This window comes from Danio rerio, chromosome 23 (assembly GCF_049306965.1).
Source record: "Danio rerio strain Tuebingen ecotype United States chromosome 23, GRCz12tu, whole genome shotgun sequence".
Taxonomy (NCBI): domain Eukaryota; kingdom Metazoa; phylum Chordata; class Actinopteri; order Cypriniformes; family Danionidae; genus Danio; species Danio rerio.
Window position 1 is genome coordinate 20,701,710 of NC_133198.1, and position 16,510 is coordinate 20,718,219.

General features: G+C 35.7%; 1 protein-coding gene and 1 long non-coding RNA gene across 4 annotated transcripts in view; one reads left to right on the forward strand and one right to left on the reverse strand.

Annotated features, from left to right (window-relative positions):
- Positions 1-16,510, reverse strand: part of LOC141380475 (uncharacterized) — a 156,550-nt gene that overhangs the window by 118,039 nt on the left and 22,001 nt on the right. The gene's annotated exons all lie outside the window — the stretch shown is intronic.
- On the forward strand, positions 187-14,128 carry rnd1a (Rho family GTPase 1a). 2 transcript variants are annotated; one of them, XM_073938223.1, is made up of 6 exons: positions 189-406; positions 713-800; positions 9,771-9,880; positions 11,118-11,252; positions 11,337-11,578; positions 12,362-14,128. In XM_073938223.1, the coding sequence occupies exons 1-6, from the start codon at positions 287-289 to the stop codon at positions 12,375-12,377; spliced, it is 711 nt and encodes a 236-aa protein (XP_073794324.1). In that variant the 5' UTR covers positions 189-286; the 3' UTR covers positions 12,378-14,128. The 2 variants fall into 2 exon arrangements, with proteins under 2 accessions (NP_998019.3, XP_073794324.1); NM_212854.3 differs by having other exon boundaries at positions 187-406; positions 11,337-14,128.

A 16,510-nucleotide genomic window follows, 5' to 3' on the forward strand; every position in this document is an offset into this window, starting at 1 on the left:
TTTACCATTACTAGATAGGAGAGGCGCGTTCATATATTGGCTAAATCGATGTGCAGACTCTCGCTGGGCGGGCGGGCGGATGCGCGTGTTTCGGGGGCAGTGGAACTCGAGCGCGAGCCCGAAGAGCAGAGCGCGGCGCTGATTGGATAACAGAGCTGTATAAATTGCCGCAGTGCCGTATTTCTCTCTTTCGTGGAGATTTAGTCCAAACCCCAATGCGGTCTGAACAAACTGCCCAGGGCCGTCATACGAGAGAGCCGTCGCGCACAGGACCGTCATATTAACAATGAAGGAGAGGAGAATCAGCCAGCCTTTGGTAATGCGTTGTAAACTGGTTTTAGTAGGAGACGTGCAGTGCGGGAAAACTGCAATGTTGCAAGTCTTGGCCAAAGACTGTTATCCCGAGGTACGTATGACACCTCTCTCTATTTCTCTAACGTATTTATTGAGCAGCTGTTGGTGTTTATTTGTGATACTGATGTTGCTTATATATAACAATATAGCCTACTGTGACATTATGAACTGCGTTTAATATCCCTGTATTCATACATTACACGTGTTGGATACTCTGTATCTTTCTCGTGCGAGTTGGTTGTCATGCACGTGTTGACGCTGGAACAAATCTAACATTAGAGAACATACTGAAACGAAGTGCTTATTTATAGGCTACAATTGTTTAACTGACAGGTTTTATTTGGCTTCTCCCCCTCAGACATACGTGCCGACAGTGTTTGAGAACTACACAGCTGGACTGGAATTAGAGGAGCAGCGCGTGGAGCTCAGTTTATGGGACACGTCAGGTGAGAGACAAGACACACTGACTGACCAACAGCTGGATGCCGCTTTACATAACAGATCGTTTAAACTCATTAACACATTTGAACTATTTTTTTAAAGTATATTTTTCTAAATTAAACTGAATATTAATCATAGGTTAATTTACTGGCTCAACGCTTTTATGGCTTACTTTAATTTTTGTTTTTGATCTATAATAAAACAATCTGTGGTTTCCAATATTGTTTGGAACTAAATTTACTCTCAGTGTATGAATAAAACAGATTAAATATTTGATTAAAATAAAAGTTTGCCTATGCGTGAAATTGAAGCAACCAGTTTAATTAAATAAATAAAGCCAGTTAAATTGATAAAGCATACAATTATATTAAATAATAATACAGCTATAGAACATGTAAGCAAGCTTATAAAAATCTCAGTTTGGTATGGTTTTTAGTAAAATGTAATATTAGCACAATCAATATTACCAAATTTTTTTCCTGTAAAGTTTAACATTTCACACAACTATACTTTATTCTTTATCACTGTAACAGAATTAAACATTATCTAAAAATAGACCTGTTGTTATGAGACACTAGGGTTAACATGCTTCTCTTTAGTTTGCCTTTTTTCACCTGTTTTTTTAATTGTTTTTTAATAGTAAACATTTGTGCAGAAAATAACTGAAGTATCCATTGTGATCTATTCAAAATTTCACCAAGAAACCAGCATAAAAAGCATCTCAAAAGAGATCTGTGGCTCCACCCACTACCACTAAGAACTGCGAATGGCAGTCAATTTAATCTCCCTACTCTCTATACTTTAACTTGTGTATATGTTGTATGCATGTTTTGCAAATGCCCCTATATACAACCAAATAACTAAATTAATTAAATTATGTCATTAGTAATTTGTTAGGGGATTGTTTCCTCTTCTCACTGAAAATAAAGATAGTTGATACCAGTTAATTGTATTTTTGCTAATTGTTTTATACAAACTTCTTTGCTTCGAATTATGTTGTGGTTCTGTACTTTAAAAAAAATGGGTTACAAATATTATAATAAAAAAGCATTTCCATATTTGACCCAAAATTGGGTTTTATCAATCAAACCTCTTTTGTTGATGTTGAGTTTTATGACTTATCACTTTACAATAAGGTTCCATTAGTTAATGTTAGTCACTATACAAGCCATTAACAATACATTTAGTACACTATTTATTCATCTTTATTAACATTAGTAATGAAAATAGTCATCAATTGTTAGTTATTGTCAATTGACAGTGGAATAACTACACTGTTGACGATATTTGTAAGTTACACAATATTTAACTAATATGAACTGTATTTTACTGTAGGACAGTTATGCGGTTTGTTACTGTATTTTAAAGCTACATTGTGAAAATTACTGTGTATTTCACAGTAAAGATATACATACAATTCTGTAAATGCATATGCTGCAAGATAAATGTAAATGTGCTGTAAATGTAAATACAGTATTTTTTCAGTAACTTGAGTACTAAAATACAGTATTTGTAATTGATTTACAGTGTTACCGACAAGCTGCTGCCAGTATGTTACTGTAAATATCACAGGAAATTGTTAAAAGTGAAATGTTAGAAAGCACAACTTTGGATTTTAATAAAGCAGTTAATAAATGCAGGTATTCATCATTATTAGTTCATGTTAGTAAATAAATTAGTGGAAACTTACTGTAAGGCACGATTTAAAAAACAAATAAGAAAAATACATCTGAAACCTGCTGAAAAGAAGTTGTACGCCCTAATGTACAGGTCATTATTCCATCTGTTAATGATTATAAATCAAGATGCTTGTAATGTAATGTAATGTAATGTGTATTTATATAGCGCATTTAATGTGTATGGCCATACACCCAAAGCGCTTCACAATCATGAGGGGGGTCTCTCCACACCACCACCGGTGCTTGTTTATAATAAAGATGACATACTATAAATAAAACAGATATGCTTTGTTTTTTAATAATATTTGTCTAGAATGCAATCCAATGGCATGGATGTGCTTGTGTGCAGTTGTGTTGACTGTTATTGGGCCAGTAGGTCAGTGAGATGTTGCAGAAGAGACACCTGAGTCAGGCAATGAAGCTGGCATATGTGAAGCTGCAGTAAGTGGGTGAAAGACTCTGACAGATGCAACACCTGAGACCAAACCTCAAGCGCCAGACACTGGCCATGTGCCACCTGCACCTTCTGTCTGCCTCTGGATGAGTCGAATAATCAGGCTCGTGTAGGACAGCACAAGGTTTTGCTGTGCTTTGGAATGTTTCTTAGTGACATGCAAAGCCCTTCTTGATGACGTAGATTGCAGTTTCTGATAGATTAGCACAATCACTGCTTGTTTCAGTGAATTTGGTTTTGTCTGTTAATTTGGTTTTGTCTATTAGTTTCCACAGAGGCATTTGATCAGGGATTGTTTAGTCTGTGTGTTTACAAGTGTAGCTGATTAGGAGGATAGTGTTAAGATTAGGATGCGGAAAGCTGTGGCTGATAGCTGAAGCATTTTCATTCTTATCTAAAAAGACAAGGAATGTTCTTCTGATAGTCTAATTTCTTTATTTCATTTCTCGATTCATGAAGTTTTAAGTTGGAAAAAGTCTCTGATAAGGATCGTTTAATTTACTAACCATTTATTTAACCTCAAGTGGTACCAAACTCTGAGTTTTCTTGAGTTTTTTTTTAGCACAAATTACGATATATTAAAGAGTTAAAACTGATAGCCACTGACCTCCGTAGAAAAAAAACAATGTACGTTTCCATGTTTGCAACATTCATAAAATAACTTTTCTTTCAAATGAACAGTTCACCTTAAAATGAAAACTCATTTTTTATGTTTCATTCTTCTGCAAAAAAACAAATGTTATTCTAAAAGAAATTACAGAGAAAACAGTTGAAAACTCAAATGAAAGAGGTTCAAAACAACCCAGAGGAATAATAAGTGATTTAAGGTGAACCATTTTTTGACACAGTCATTCTGTATCATTACATTTACAGAAACTAGATTTTGTTTTGAATGTAGTTTATTTTTATAAAGTGCATCATGCTCTCCTCAAATGCCATTGTTAATAAGTGATATTTTAACTCAGATTAAGCTTTGCTGTAGTGTAATATTTTTATATCCGTGAAGTCTAAAAGCTGGGTTTTTTAGGGTCATGTTGCGTAGCAAGTTGTGTAACATATCACTCAGTGATGCCTGATGAATGTGAATCTGTTAGTTGTCATGGCTGACTGCTTAAATGAGTGCCTGGATATTGGATTTTTTATTTATTTACTTTTTTGATGTAATTAAGCCTTTTAATCTACCTAACAACAAATATATTTGACACAATATATATAATTATGCAATGAATAATCAGATTTTCATTTCCTTAAAAAAGATTATGAGATAGTTTGCTTAATAAAATTCTGAATATTAATAGTTAATAATAGTATAATTCATATTAGTGCTATTATTATGTTGATTATTATTATTATAACAACAAGTATTACAACTACTTATACTAAACTACTAATAAACACTTAACTGGTTGTGAATGAACTGCAAAGCAACAGGACTTCCTGTCTTAAGGTATTTCCTGTCTTATCATGGAATGTGGAAAACATGTTGGAATTTACCAGTCACACTGACCTGCAGCAACTCAGCTCAATAGTGAAAAGGCTTGCTGGAGGGGGAAAATACATTTTATCTAACTCGAGCAAAGAGCTGCTCAACATCTGTTCCCTTGTTAAAGGAAAACTAGGTGAATAGGGTAAAAAAAGAAGTTATTTCCGTATCTGCCTGGCTGATTAATTACACAGTTCACAGTTCAAGGCAGAGTTCACCTAAAATTGAACATTCTGCTACCATTTACTCAAGCTTCACTTGTTCCAAACCTGTTTCACTTTCTTCTGTTTAAACCACCTCTATTTTTTATCCCCAATTTCTGTTTAATTAAAATAAGATTTATGTCAACACATTTGTTAAAATAAACATAATAGTTTTAATAACTCCTTTCTAATAACTGATTTCTTTTATCTTTGCCATTATGACAATAAATAATATTTTACAAAATAATTTATTTTCTAGACACTTAAAGTGACATTTAAAGGCTTAACTAGGTTAATTGGGTTGATTATGCAAGTTATGGTAATTGTATAATGAAGGTTTGTCCCATAGATATTCGAAAAAATATAGCTTAACGGGGCTAATCATTTTGATCTTAAAATATATTTTTAAATGTAGAATTTCTACAATAAAACAAATACAACTTTCGCATGAAGAAAAAATATAAAAAATACAGTGATTTTATATGTATGTATATATATATATATATATATATATATATATATATATATATATATATATATATATATATATTTATTTTTTTATTTTTTTATTTTTTAATTTTTTTTCTGAAGAAATATTGAATTGTTTTTCCTGTTATGAATGTCAATGGTTGTTTTTTAGCTGTCTTCAAAATATCTTGTTTTGTGCAAAAGAGAATATAGAAACTCAAAAAGGTTCGAAAAATAGTGAGTACATTTCCATTTTTGGGTGAACTATGTCTTAAGACTTGAAAAAATGTTGGGGTGACAAGTGTTCTAAAATGTCATATTTAAATATGCAAATTATAGTATAGTGTCTCTAATTAAATGTATTCATTTACATACATTACTAGTTCAAAAATCTGAACAATGGATGAACACAGGCTTAAAAACTTTGCCTTACCTAACCATATATCTGAGAATTGTCCAGAAAGTTTCTAGTATAAAATGTTGTTAATAAATAGGAAAATTTTTATATATATATGAATAAAACTGTGCAGTTTGGTGTATGAAAGTCCCGCTGAAATAAAGATTAAAAGCTCAGTGCAGAATAAGTTTGTAAAAATGTCCTTAAATATTTAATTTAATTTAATTTAAATCTACAGTCAAAAAATTAAAGGGCAACAAAAGAAACACTTAAAAGGACAATTTACAACTAAGCTAGACTTAAACAGTTTTACTATTTTTTTAAATCGATTCATTCGATCTCTGGCAAGAGCACATTTAGCATAAATCATTGATTGACCATTAGCATCTCACTCAATAAAATTCGAAAGTGAGTTTTGATAATTTTCCTATTGCTATTTTCTGTGGGTCTTCATAAAAATGAAACGAAAAATTATCAAAACTATTTTTTTTTACATTTTCAGGCAAGATGCTAATGGTCTAATCTGATTCAATGATTTAGGCTAAGCTAAGTTAAAGAACCTATGCCAGACTCCACTAAATGGATTCACAACTGATAAAATTGTACTATCAACTCTAAGTGACTTGTAAAATGAGCCAAAAAATTTGAAGAAAAAAAAAAACATAGTTTTCCTTTAAGTTCATTTTGGATGTTATTAAATGCCAAAAAATCCCAAAATCTCAAAATGGACAAGTACATGAAATAGCATCTCGTCTAAAAGACCAGTAAGACCAGTTAGTCTCTGTTAATTGTGTACAGCTAGGTAAGAAGGCAACGCACAGGAGAAACACTGGCAGAGTAAATGATGCAGCCCCGCACAAATACTCATCAGCATACATGAACAAACACAGTCTAATCAGGACTAATTACAGCAGCTTTAATTGAATTTGCTCATCTGGCTCTGGCTGCTTCAGGCATCTCTTCACACACTCTCCAGATCAAAGAGGAGATGAGCAACTCAGTCTTTGACAGGATCTCCTTTATGCCTCTCCTCTAGCTCTTACCCTAGCACATCTGATTCAAGAGGAATATACTGTATTTATCATCTGATTGGACAACATTAGCTGAAGTCAGGTGTCAAGAGCAGTTACCTTCTAGCACAACAGATCCAGAGATTGGTCTTACTACTGAGTTTGACATCTAAGTAGATGCATGACACACCTAATTAGTTTTAAATCGATGCATAATTTTAATTCATTGTAATAATGTTCGGTAACAAACACCCGGTTCGAATGTTATCACTCCATTAAAAAGGCAATATCACTGGTTATTAGCTTATAGATATGGGCCAGTAGGGGCTTTCTGCGCCTACTGGTAGGCTCAGAAGGCTGTTATCATCAATCCATATGGTTAATTAGCTGTACTAATAGAGACAAACTCCAGATCCAGATCTGTTTTTACATTACTGTGATGGTTGGGTTTAGGGTTGGGGAAGGGGTAGACAAGAATAAAGTACAATTATTGGGAAATAAATAATATATTATTAACAAATAATATAAATAATTCTCGCTAACTTGCGGCCACAGCCATATGTAATTCACAGATGATTAACCATGTGGATGGATGAAAGCAGCCTTCTGAGTCTACCAGTAGGTGCAGAAGGCCTGTACTAGCCCATATCTATTAGCTGATAACCACTGATAACAGCCATTCAATCAAGTGATAACATTCAAATCGGCTGTAACACTTCAGTTTAGGTCATAATTCATGGAATATACAAACCCTTAACTAACACTACTAGCTTAATAAACTTCTAATTACCTGTTATTAATAGTTTATGAGGTAGAAGTTGGGTTTAGGTTTAGGGTAAGATTAAGGATGCAGAATAAGCTCTAACTTTATATCTTTGAACAGTTAATATCTTAATAATAGTCAGATAATAAGCCAGTAGTTAATAGCATGAGTTGTGAACTAGTGTTGCCGTGATATGATTTAAATACACTTGTTTTTAAAAAATAAAAAAGTAATGATGATTATTTGCATTTATATTTATATTTTCTACCGAAGTACTGAAAGAATAATTCAGTGGTAAAACTAAAACTATAAAATTGTGGATGCACTTGGCTAAAAATAGAAAGCTTTTATTATTTTTTTAAATAACTTAAATGTAATTTTGTAGGAGTTTTTAAGTTCAAAGCTTAGTAACTTAAACTATACTAATTAAAAGAAAACTCACAAGCCAATGAAATAACATAATTGTATTAATAGTGAACCAAATATTGAGCTATTTTGAACTTTGACTGCAGCACACAAGCAAGCTTTGGGTACACTCACACTATGGTATCCGAACCGTGCCCAGGCACAATTCCTGGTTCGTTGGACAAGTGTGAGTGCTCTGGTTCAGTTGGCTGGTCCTGGCCCGGTTAAAAGAGGTGTGCTAGAGCACAGTTCGGTTGGGCTTGGCGTGGTAAGCTTGTAGTGAACTGAAGGGACGTCACTTTTAAGGGACTGTTTCATATGAATTTATTAATCATTCTTACATTTCAATGAACACAATCTGTCATAGTTTATTAAAAATGCAAACCCCTCAATGCACGTTAGCTGCACCTTTAGCAAACCTCCTAATACCTGCAGTACGAGGAAGCTTATGGTAATTTATGAGCGTCAAAAGTTGTTGATCTATTCAGCAAAATATTTGATATATGTGTCACTGCATCCCAAACGACTAAAACTATACAACTAAAGCAATGTCCACTGTGCTGAGCAAGAGCGATTCTCTTAGTGTTAAACAGAACAGTCGCAATATCGATGACGTAAGCATGCTCAGGTTCGGAAGGCAAAATTCAGTGTGAGTGCAGGCCGTCTGGGGGGAAAGGGAGGAGGAAAAAAAAAAATAAAAAAAATAAAAAATCGCACTTCAGTATGTGTCAGTATGCCCTAAGTCTGGAAGCCTTATATTTTCAGCCAAAAATTTAAAATGCCTGCTGAAAAATAAAATATATAATAATAATAATAATAATAATAATAATAATAACAATTTGGTGCATTCCTATTTTTATTACACCCATATGGCAAAATGTGATGCAAAAAGTATTTTGGAATAAAATCTGGTTTATGTTAATGATGTGAAAATGTACCAAATGAAATGTACATATGCATAGTTCAGTATAATAGTCCACACATGGATCTTAAAACACAAGCATAAAATACATAAAAAAATGTTTTGATGCTAAAAGACTTATTTTTATTTTTTTTCTATTGTACTAAAATAAACAGGCAACATATGTACGTCCTTAAGTGAGAGGCAAAAATAATATGAATATAAATTTACATACTTTCATATTATTTTATAAATTTACAATTATTCTAATACACAAATATAGTTTATTATAGGAGTCCAACTTAAAGTCTGCAATAAATTTGTTTTGTCATTCATTGTAATGCAATTTCTGTTACACCAGTGTCACCCATTGAATGACAACATCAAAGTGATTAGGTACCGATATTGCCTTATTAATTCACTTATTTATCTTATTTATATTTCACATGAGTGATTATTGTTTAGCAATAATAAAAGCATGTTAACCTAATGATCATTTAAATGCATGATGTATTTTCCAATAAAATAAAATACAAATAGTTTGCAAGCTAACTATATTACCCACACAGACATAAAGACACTTAATTAGCAATCAAAATTATGGCTTGAGTATTGAGATCTGTATTGTCTAGCGAAGTGAACAGACAGTGATATGCGGATTGCCCGCCTCTTCATTGTTTTGTCTTGTCACATCTCTCTTTTCATTCTGCCATATATTCCCCATCTAAACTAGCAAACTGAGTCACTGTCTACATATACAGCAGTAATACGTGACCCATGAGAGGCTCACACAACACAACACCCAGCATCTGAGCTGAGGATCGATACTCTAATAGGCACAAACACATGACTATTGGGTGAAATGTGCCTTTAATGGACTTGCTTTATTTTTCGTCCACACAGAGCCATAGTATGAGTGTTTATGTGCACATCCTTCAATGCCGTTGCTGTAGTTACGGATTGAGATGAGGTTTGCAGTGTGTGGGGGACAAGACCTCCTCGGCAACTCATTCTGTCAATAAAGGAATCTCCGAGATTCGCCCACACACATGCACACCTATTAGGAGAACCGCCATATATTTTGCCATTTACGATATTTGCAATCCCCCATAACACTTTGTATTCCATATTGAGTTATGGCTCAAAAGTATGATCATGTTATTTGATGTTAAGTTTGCATTATTGATGTTTGTCATGTGTTTGCTTCTGCAGGTTCACCGTATTATGATAATGTCAGGCCTCTCTGCTACAGCGATGCGGATGCTGTGCTGCTCTGCTTCGATATAAGTCGGCCTGACACTGTCGAAAGCTCTCTGAAAAAGGTGAAGTTCATTTTACGAATTCTGAATACTCAGTTAAAGAGAATGTCCACATTAAAAAAAGTGTAAAAAAAAAACTGCATTTCACTCAAATTGTAGCTGACCTTTTTTTCACTAGAGCATTAAAGAAACATTTCAGTTGAAATATAGTTTTTGGTGGTTCTTTAAATATAAGTCAATATCTACGAGTATTTTGAGAGTCCAAATAAAACATACACAGGCAAAAACAAAACTAATAGACACTGATTCTAATGATATATTGAGGTTTTATTATTTGGTAAATAAAAACTCAATGTATTGTCAAAAATATTAATATAGGCATTTATTTAGTGTTTTTTTATGAAAGCAATACATTTGTTTATATTCATTTTTTGAATCACCAAGGACTAAGTTTTAGCTAAAAATCTTATTAAATGTTCTTTGAAAGTTATTAAAACAGATATTAGTCTGACATTTTTTATTAAACATAGATGGAATCCATTGAACATGCATTATTATTATTATTATTATTATTATTGACAAGTTATATTATATATAGATACAATTTTGTCCCTAAATAAACTGCCTCTAATGTGATAAATCATCATGTGTACCACAGCTCTAAGTGAATGAAAACATCCTCCAAAATTTTAAATCTGAAAGTGCCCAATTGTTGTCTCTCGAAAGAAAGACTTCAAGTTATTTTCATGAGATGGTTTTAAAATGAATGCCAAGTAATTTCATGTTGAAATCAACATAAAACATTAACAGGTTGACCAACCACTCGACAAAAGCAAGCTTGTTTCATTGAGCGACTCGTTTGGTAGTCATTGTACAAGTGTTGTAAAAATTAATGCATATTATAAAACAATGGATGTGTTTTTTGATCTTGTAAACCTGATGCTGGGGGATCCCACGACCAAATTATAAACTTTTTTAAAATAGGGATGCTTTAATTATTTTATCTAGAGAAAAAAAATTGCATTATACCTTACATACAGCTGTTAATTACTAATCTATATAGTCATATCTGCCTTTCTCAATTTGGGTATAGATTTAAATCCACCAAATATTCAGATAAATACCTGCTAATGATACATCAGTGCATATTTAAAGTGACTTTTATTGTATAAAGACAAAAACAACATTTCTGAAAGTATACAGTTTTCAGTTTTGAGTAAACTACACGACATTGTGTTGCTTCAAGTAGTAACAAGAAGAAAATGGTTTGACCACTACATTAACAGCTCTCTCATTGCAGTGGAAAGCAGAAATCATGGATTTCTGTCCCAGCACTCGAATAATCCTTGTGGGCTGCAAGACGGACCTGCGTACAGATGTTTGCACACTGATGGAGCTGTCCAATCAGAGACTGACACCCATCTCCCATGAGCAGGTCAGTCGCTCACACACCTCCCCCTTTGCAAACTAGACTTCTCATCTCTTTTTTTCTGCATTTCACACTCCTATTTCCTTACAGGGCACCCTGTTGGCGAAGCAGGTAGGAGCAGAAGTGTACCTGGAGTGCTCTGCGTTCACATCGGAGAAAAGCATCCACAGTGTGTTTCGCTCAGCATCGCTCACGTGCCTAAACAAACTGCAGCCGCCCATAAAGCAAAGCCCCACTCGCCGGCTCTCCAAACGCCTCCTCCATCTGCCCAGCAAGGCTGAGCTCCTGACCTCCTCCTTCAGCAAGGAGAGAACCAAGAGCTGTACCATCATGTGAGCCCCACATGCGCCGCTCTAACTCTATTAAAATGCGTTTCCGCTCTTCGAGAGGGTTGGTTGGGGCGGGGTCGAGAGGTGGGGAGGTCATGACCTTTCATGACCCCTCCCTCTCTCTACACTTATGTTGTTCTTCTTCCATTCTGAAACACCCCACCTGCAAACACACTCATCCCTACGACAGAGAGCTGCCGCCATTGTTTAAGGTTACACATCCTATCGCTAACGTATTGATTGGTTTCCCTTTACCAGCATATGGCTTCATATGAACTGTCAATCAATCAATCAAACTAAAGGAGGACATGCAGTGTGTATTGGACACTGTTGGACATTTTTGTGCGTAGTCTTATTTGTTAGTGGGAATAAGTGGGAATGTGGGTTGAGTTGTGAACGTAATTTAATATTTAATAATGGAAGAGGATGTGTTTCTGTTTCACAGTACGCACTTTAGGGAATGTGGATGTGATTGGAAAGCGAGTCGATGGCTGTTTTCAGGTTGGCGATAGTTGCAAAGCAAAATTCTGTATTGAAAGAGAAGAGTTCTTGATGAAATCTCTGGCACTAAACTGGGATGAAGCAATTTGTTAGATGTCATGCAGGCATGAAGGAGGGGAGGAGCCAAAACAAGATTTGATGTCCTCCTGAAAATGGCAGACAGTGTTATAAGTCTGCTAGATGAAGCATCCAATCACATTTGTACAATCCAGATGTATTGGACATGCTGACACACTCTTTCATTCTCTCTCTCTTTCTCCCTCTCTCTCTCTTTCTTTATTGTAGCTCTTTATGCCCCTAGAGAATGGGTGATAAATCTCAGCTGATGAGGAGAAGCCCAGCAGTGGCCGGGCCATTTCTCAGTATAGGAAGTAGGTATTGCTACAAAAAAAAAAAAACCTTCCAGATGTTCCAGGTTTTTTTTTTTTTTTTTTTAGAAAGCAAGATCTTTCGCTGAAGTAATTTTAGAGATGGGCTTGGAAGGTCATGAGGGATTACTAGGGACACTGCTGTCCACCAGAACTGATCAACGTTGCATAAGTGAGAAAACAGTGAGCAGTGATCTTAAATTCTGACCTCAATGCCTAATTCTCAGTAATAATAAAGAGCTGATTTTGCATCATGCGGATAAGCTATTGATTAGTCTATGTGCTGGGTATTAGACTGCATCAGAATATCAGTGACTCTGATGTATTTGTTTGGATCATTGGCACAGAGCACTCTCCTCTCATCATAAACCTCACTCTGCTAATCTCTGGCTGAAATCCCACAACCATTGGTTGTGTAATGCGTACAAACAACTAAATCCTGACTTTAGGCTTATAAATGGCCAAGTAAAAATGAACTGAAAAGACTCTGAATCTGACCACAAAATGGAGAATAATTGACTGCACTCCTCTGTATTAGTCTGTAAATTACATGCTAATGTCTCCTTTGATTAAATATATGGCTGCAATATCATCACAATTCTTGGACTGACGTATCACGAGAGGAAAAAGAATTTAATTTAAGCTGCATTACATTGGGAAATGAACATGCTGTCGTTTCTAGATAGTTTTGTGAAGAGACTGTACATATAAACTAGCCCAGCCCTAAAGGGATACCTCACCCAAACATGAACTTTTTCTCACCATTCACTCAACTTAAGATATTCTAAACTTTTATTGATTTCTTTCTTCTGTTGAACACAAGATATTTAGACAAATGTTGGAAAACAGCAGCCATTGACATCCATCCAAAATCTATGGAAGTCAATGGCTGCTGCTTTCCAACATTCTTTAGAATATTTGTTTGTGTTCAAATCAAGCAGATTTGGAACAAGTGAAGGGAGAGTAAATGATGACAGACATTTCATGGGTGAGCTCTCCCTTTAACTGCGCCTCTGAAAATTACTATATAATTTACTTTACGAATTCTCACTCTGGCTCATCTCAACCAACTTGGGAGTTTTGACCTGCATCACTTCATGCTACATGCACTAATCACCAATTCAACACCGTTGCTTAGCAACAGACCAGTCAGTTAAGCTGGGCTACATGTCCGAAAACCACTCAAGAGAAGCCGAGAGAGAAAAAGAGTGTAAACAAAGTGAAAATAAGGAAGTTTTCTCACTGTAGCATTACTAATGGCTTTTTCACGGCTATAGTTTTAGTTCAACATATGAGACATTTTACCGACCATCATCTTGATATGAATTTGTTACTGTTGTCTGGTTTAGTAGCACTCTTATATGTTATATGTCCGATGTGGTGGACCTCCACGATCTTCCTTTTGTTACTCAAGTCTGGACGTACATATGTTGTGCATAATCAGTTTTGTACAGCCCTTTAAATGCTGTCTGTGAAGCTAACAATCTCAAAACAGACTGTATGATTGTGTGTAATGTAATGTGTTATTAACTTATTAATGGTTGATTATTGCTGGTTCTGTTTTATTATTTAGTTTAAGACAATCTATTTTATATTGACTATTGTTTGTGAATTATTTCTTTCCTTTGTCTCTGATGTCATGTGTTGCTCTTAAATGAATTAAAACCTGAATTTGGTCTGTAAATTGTGTGCATTTCTCATGTTTTTAGTACAAAATATTTAGCATTTTCCTGACAATCCAAAATATGAGAATCTATACAAAATATGTAACGTGAATGAAATTGCTTCATAACAACTGGAGAAGTCATAAAAATTCATCTGTCAGAAAGGCTGACTTGTCTGTAGAGACATGATGAGAGATTTCACAGCAGACGAGCACTTTCATACGGCAGACTCTCGAATTACCATTTATTCAAACAGAATTCGAAACTAGGCCAACATGTCTAAGAAAAACCAGGAGCGAGTCATGTGATTCTGCAGGAATAGTACACTATGAAACAGCGTAACACTGAATAATGAAGAGGCAGAAACATGAAGATTTCACCTAACAGAACATTCAGTGAGTGGGTTCCTTTAAGAAGCACAAAATATAGACAGTTTACAAAACTTGCATTTCAGTTTCAAATCTTTGCATTAATACCATACACTCAACATTAGATCATGAAGCTCCATATTGTCCATGTTACCCATGGCACCACAACTGGATTATAAGAATATTCTGGAAAAAGGGAGGATATATTACATGTGAAGCAAGAATGTGTATATACACACACTGGTCATTTTACTAGGAGCACCTGTCCAACTGCTTGTTAACACAAATTTATAATCAGCCAATCAAAGTAATTAGTCATGCAGACATGGTCAAGACGATCTGCAGCAGTTGAACAGAGCATCAGAATGGGAAAGAAAGGTGATTTAAGTGACTTTGAATGTGGTTTGGTTGTTGGTTGCCAGACTTAGTATTTCAGAAACTGCTGATCTACTGGGACTTTCACGCACAGCCATCTCTAGGGTTTACAGAGAATGGTCCGAAAAAAAAGAGAAAATATCCAGTGAGTGGCAATTCTGTAGGTGCAAATGTCTTGTTGATGCCAGAGGTCAGAGGATAATGGCCAGACTGGTTCGAGCTGATAGAAAGGCAACAGTAACTCAAATAATCACTCTTTACAACCGAGGTATACAGAAGAGCATCTTTGAATGCATAACAATTCCAACCTTGAGGCGGATGGGCTGCAGCAGCAAAAGACCACACCGGGTGCCACTCCTGTCAGCTAAGAACAGTCAACTGAGGCTACAATTTACACAGGCTCACCAAAATTGGACAAGAGAAGATTGGAAAAATTATGTCTGGTCTGATGAGTCTCGATTTCTGCAGCAACATTCGAATGGTAGAGTCAGAATTTGGCACCAACAACATTAAAGCATAGATCCATTCTGCCTTGTATCAATGGTTCAGGCAGGTGGTGGTGGTGTAATAGTGGGGGATATTTTCTTGACACACTTTGGGCCCATTAGTACCAATTGAGTACTGTGTCAACACCACATCCTACCTGAGTATTGTTGCTGACCATGTACATCCCTTTATCACCACAGTGTACACACCTTCTGATGGCTACTTCAAGCAGGATAATGCACCATGTCATAAAGTGTGAAGGATCTCAGACTGGTTTCTTGAACTTGACAATGAGTTCACTGTACTACTCAACTGGCCTCCACAGTCACCAGACCTCAATCCAATAGAGCACCTTTGGGATGTGGTGGAAAGGGAGATTTGCATCATGGATGTGCAGCCGACACATCTGCAGCAGCTGCATGATGTTATCATGTCAATATGGACTAAAATCTCTGAGGATTTTTCCAGTATCTTGTTACATCTATGCCACAAAAGAAAAAGGCAGTTCTGAAGGCAAAAGGGGGTCCATCTCGGTATAGTTATTAAGGGTGTCACGATTTCGATTTTTAATCGAAATCGAAATCGATCGAAATTTATGCTTAACTTCGATTATCGAATCAAAAAATAGAATCGTCAATGCTTCCACGCCCCCATGTCACGTTAGCTTGGCTTGCCAAGCGGGAAAAAAACAGGCTTGTTGAAGTGCTTGTTAAACTGCAGACGCAGGAGACCCGTCGACTTAGCTTAAATCCTCTCCTCTTTCAATGAAGTCGCCAGTGTGGAAGTATTTTGGATTTCCAGTTAGTTATGTTGACAACGTTCGTGTTGTCGACAAAAAAAAAACACAGTTTGCAAGCTCTGCTATGTACGTATTACGGTTGGGATGATAGACGATGGGCGCATCACGATCCTCCGCCCCGCACCCGTTGCAAAACCGCTCGCGAAAAATACACACTCAGGCCCTGTTTACACTAATATGTCTTTGTTTTTAAATGGCATTTAAGAACAACAACGATCCACATCCACACTGGCGTGTAGCGTTTCTGAGCAGCCCTCCTTCCTCACTACCGCTGAAAACGCACATCACGTGACCACACACACTCATTCACACACAGACGCACACACATTGTCATGCGCTCGAGACAGCGAGTCAAGGCAGTCAGCGGGTCAGTA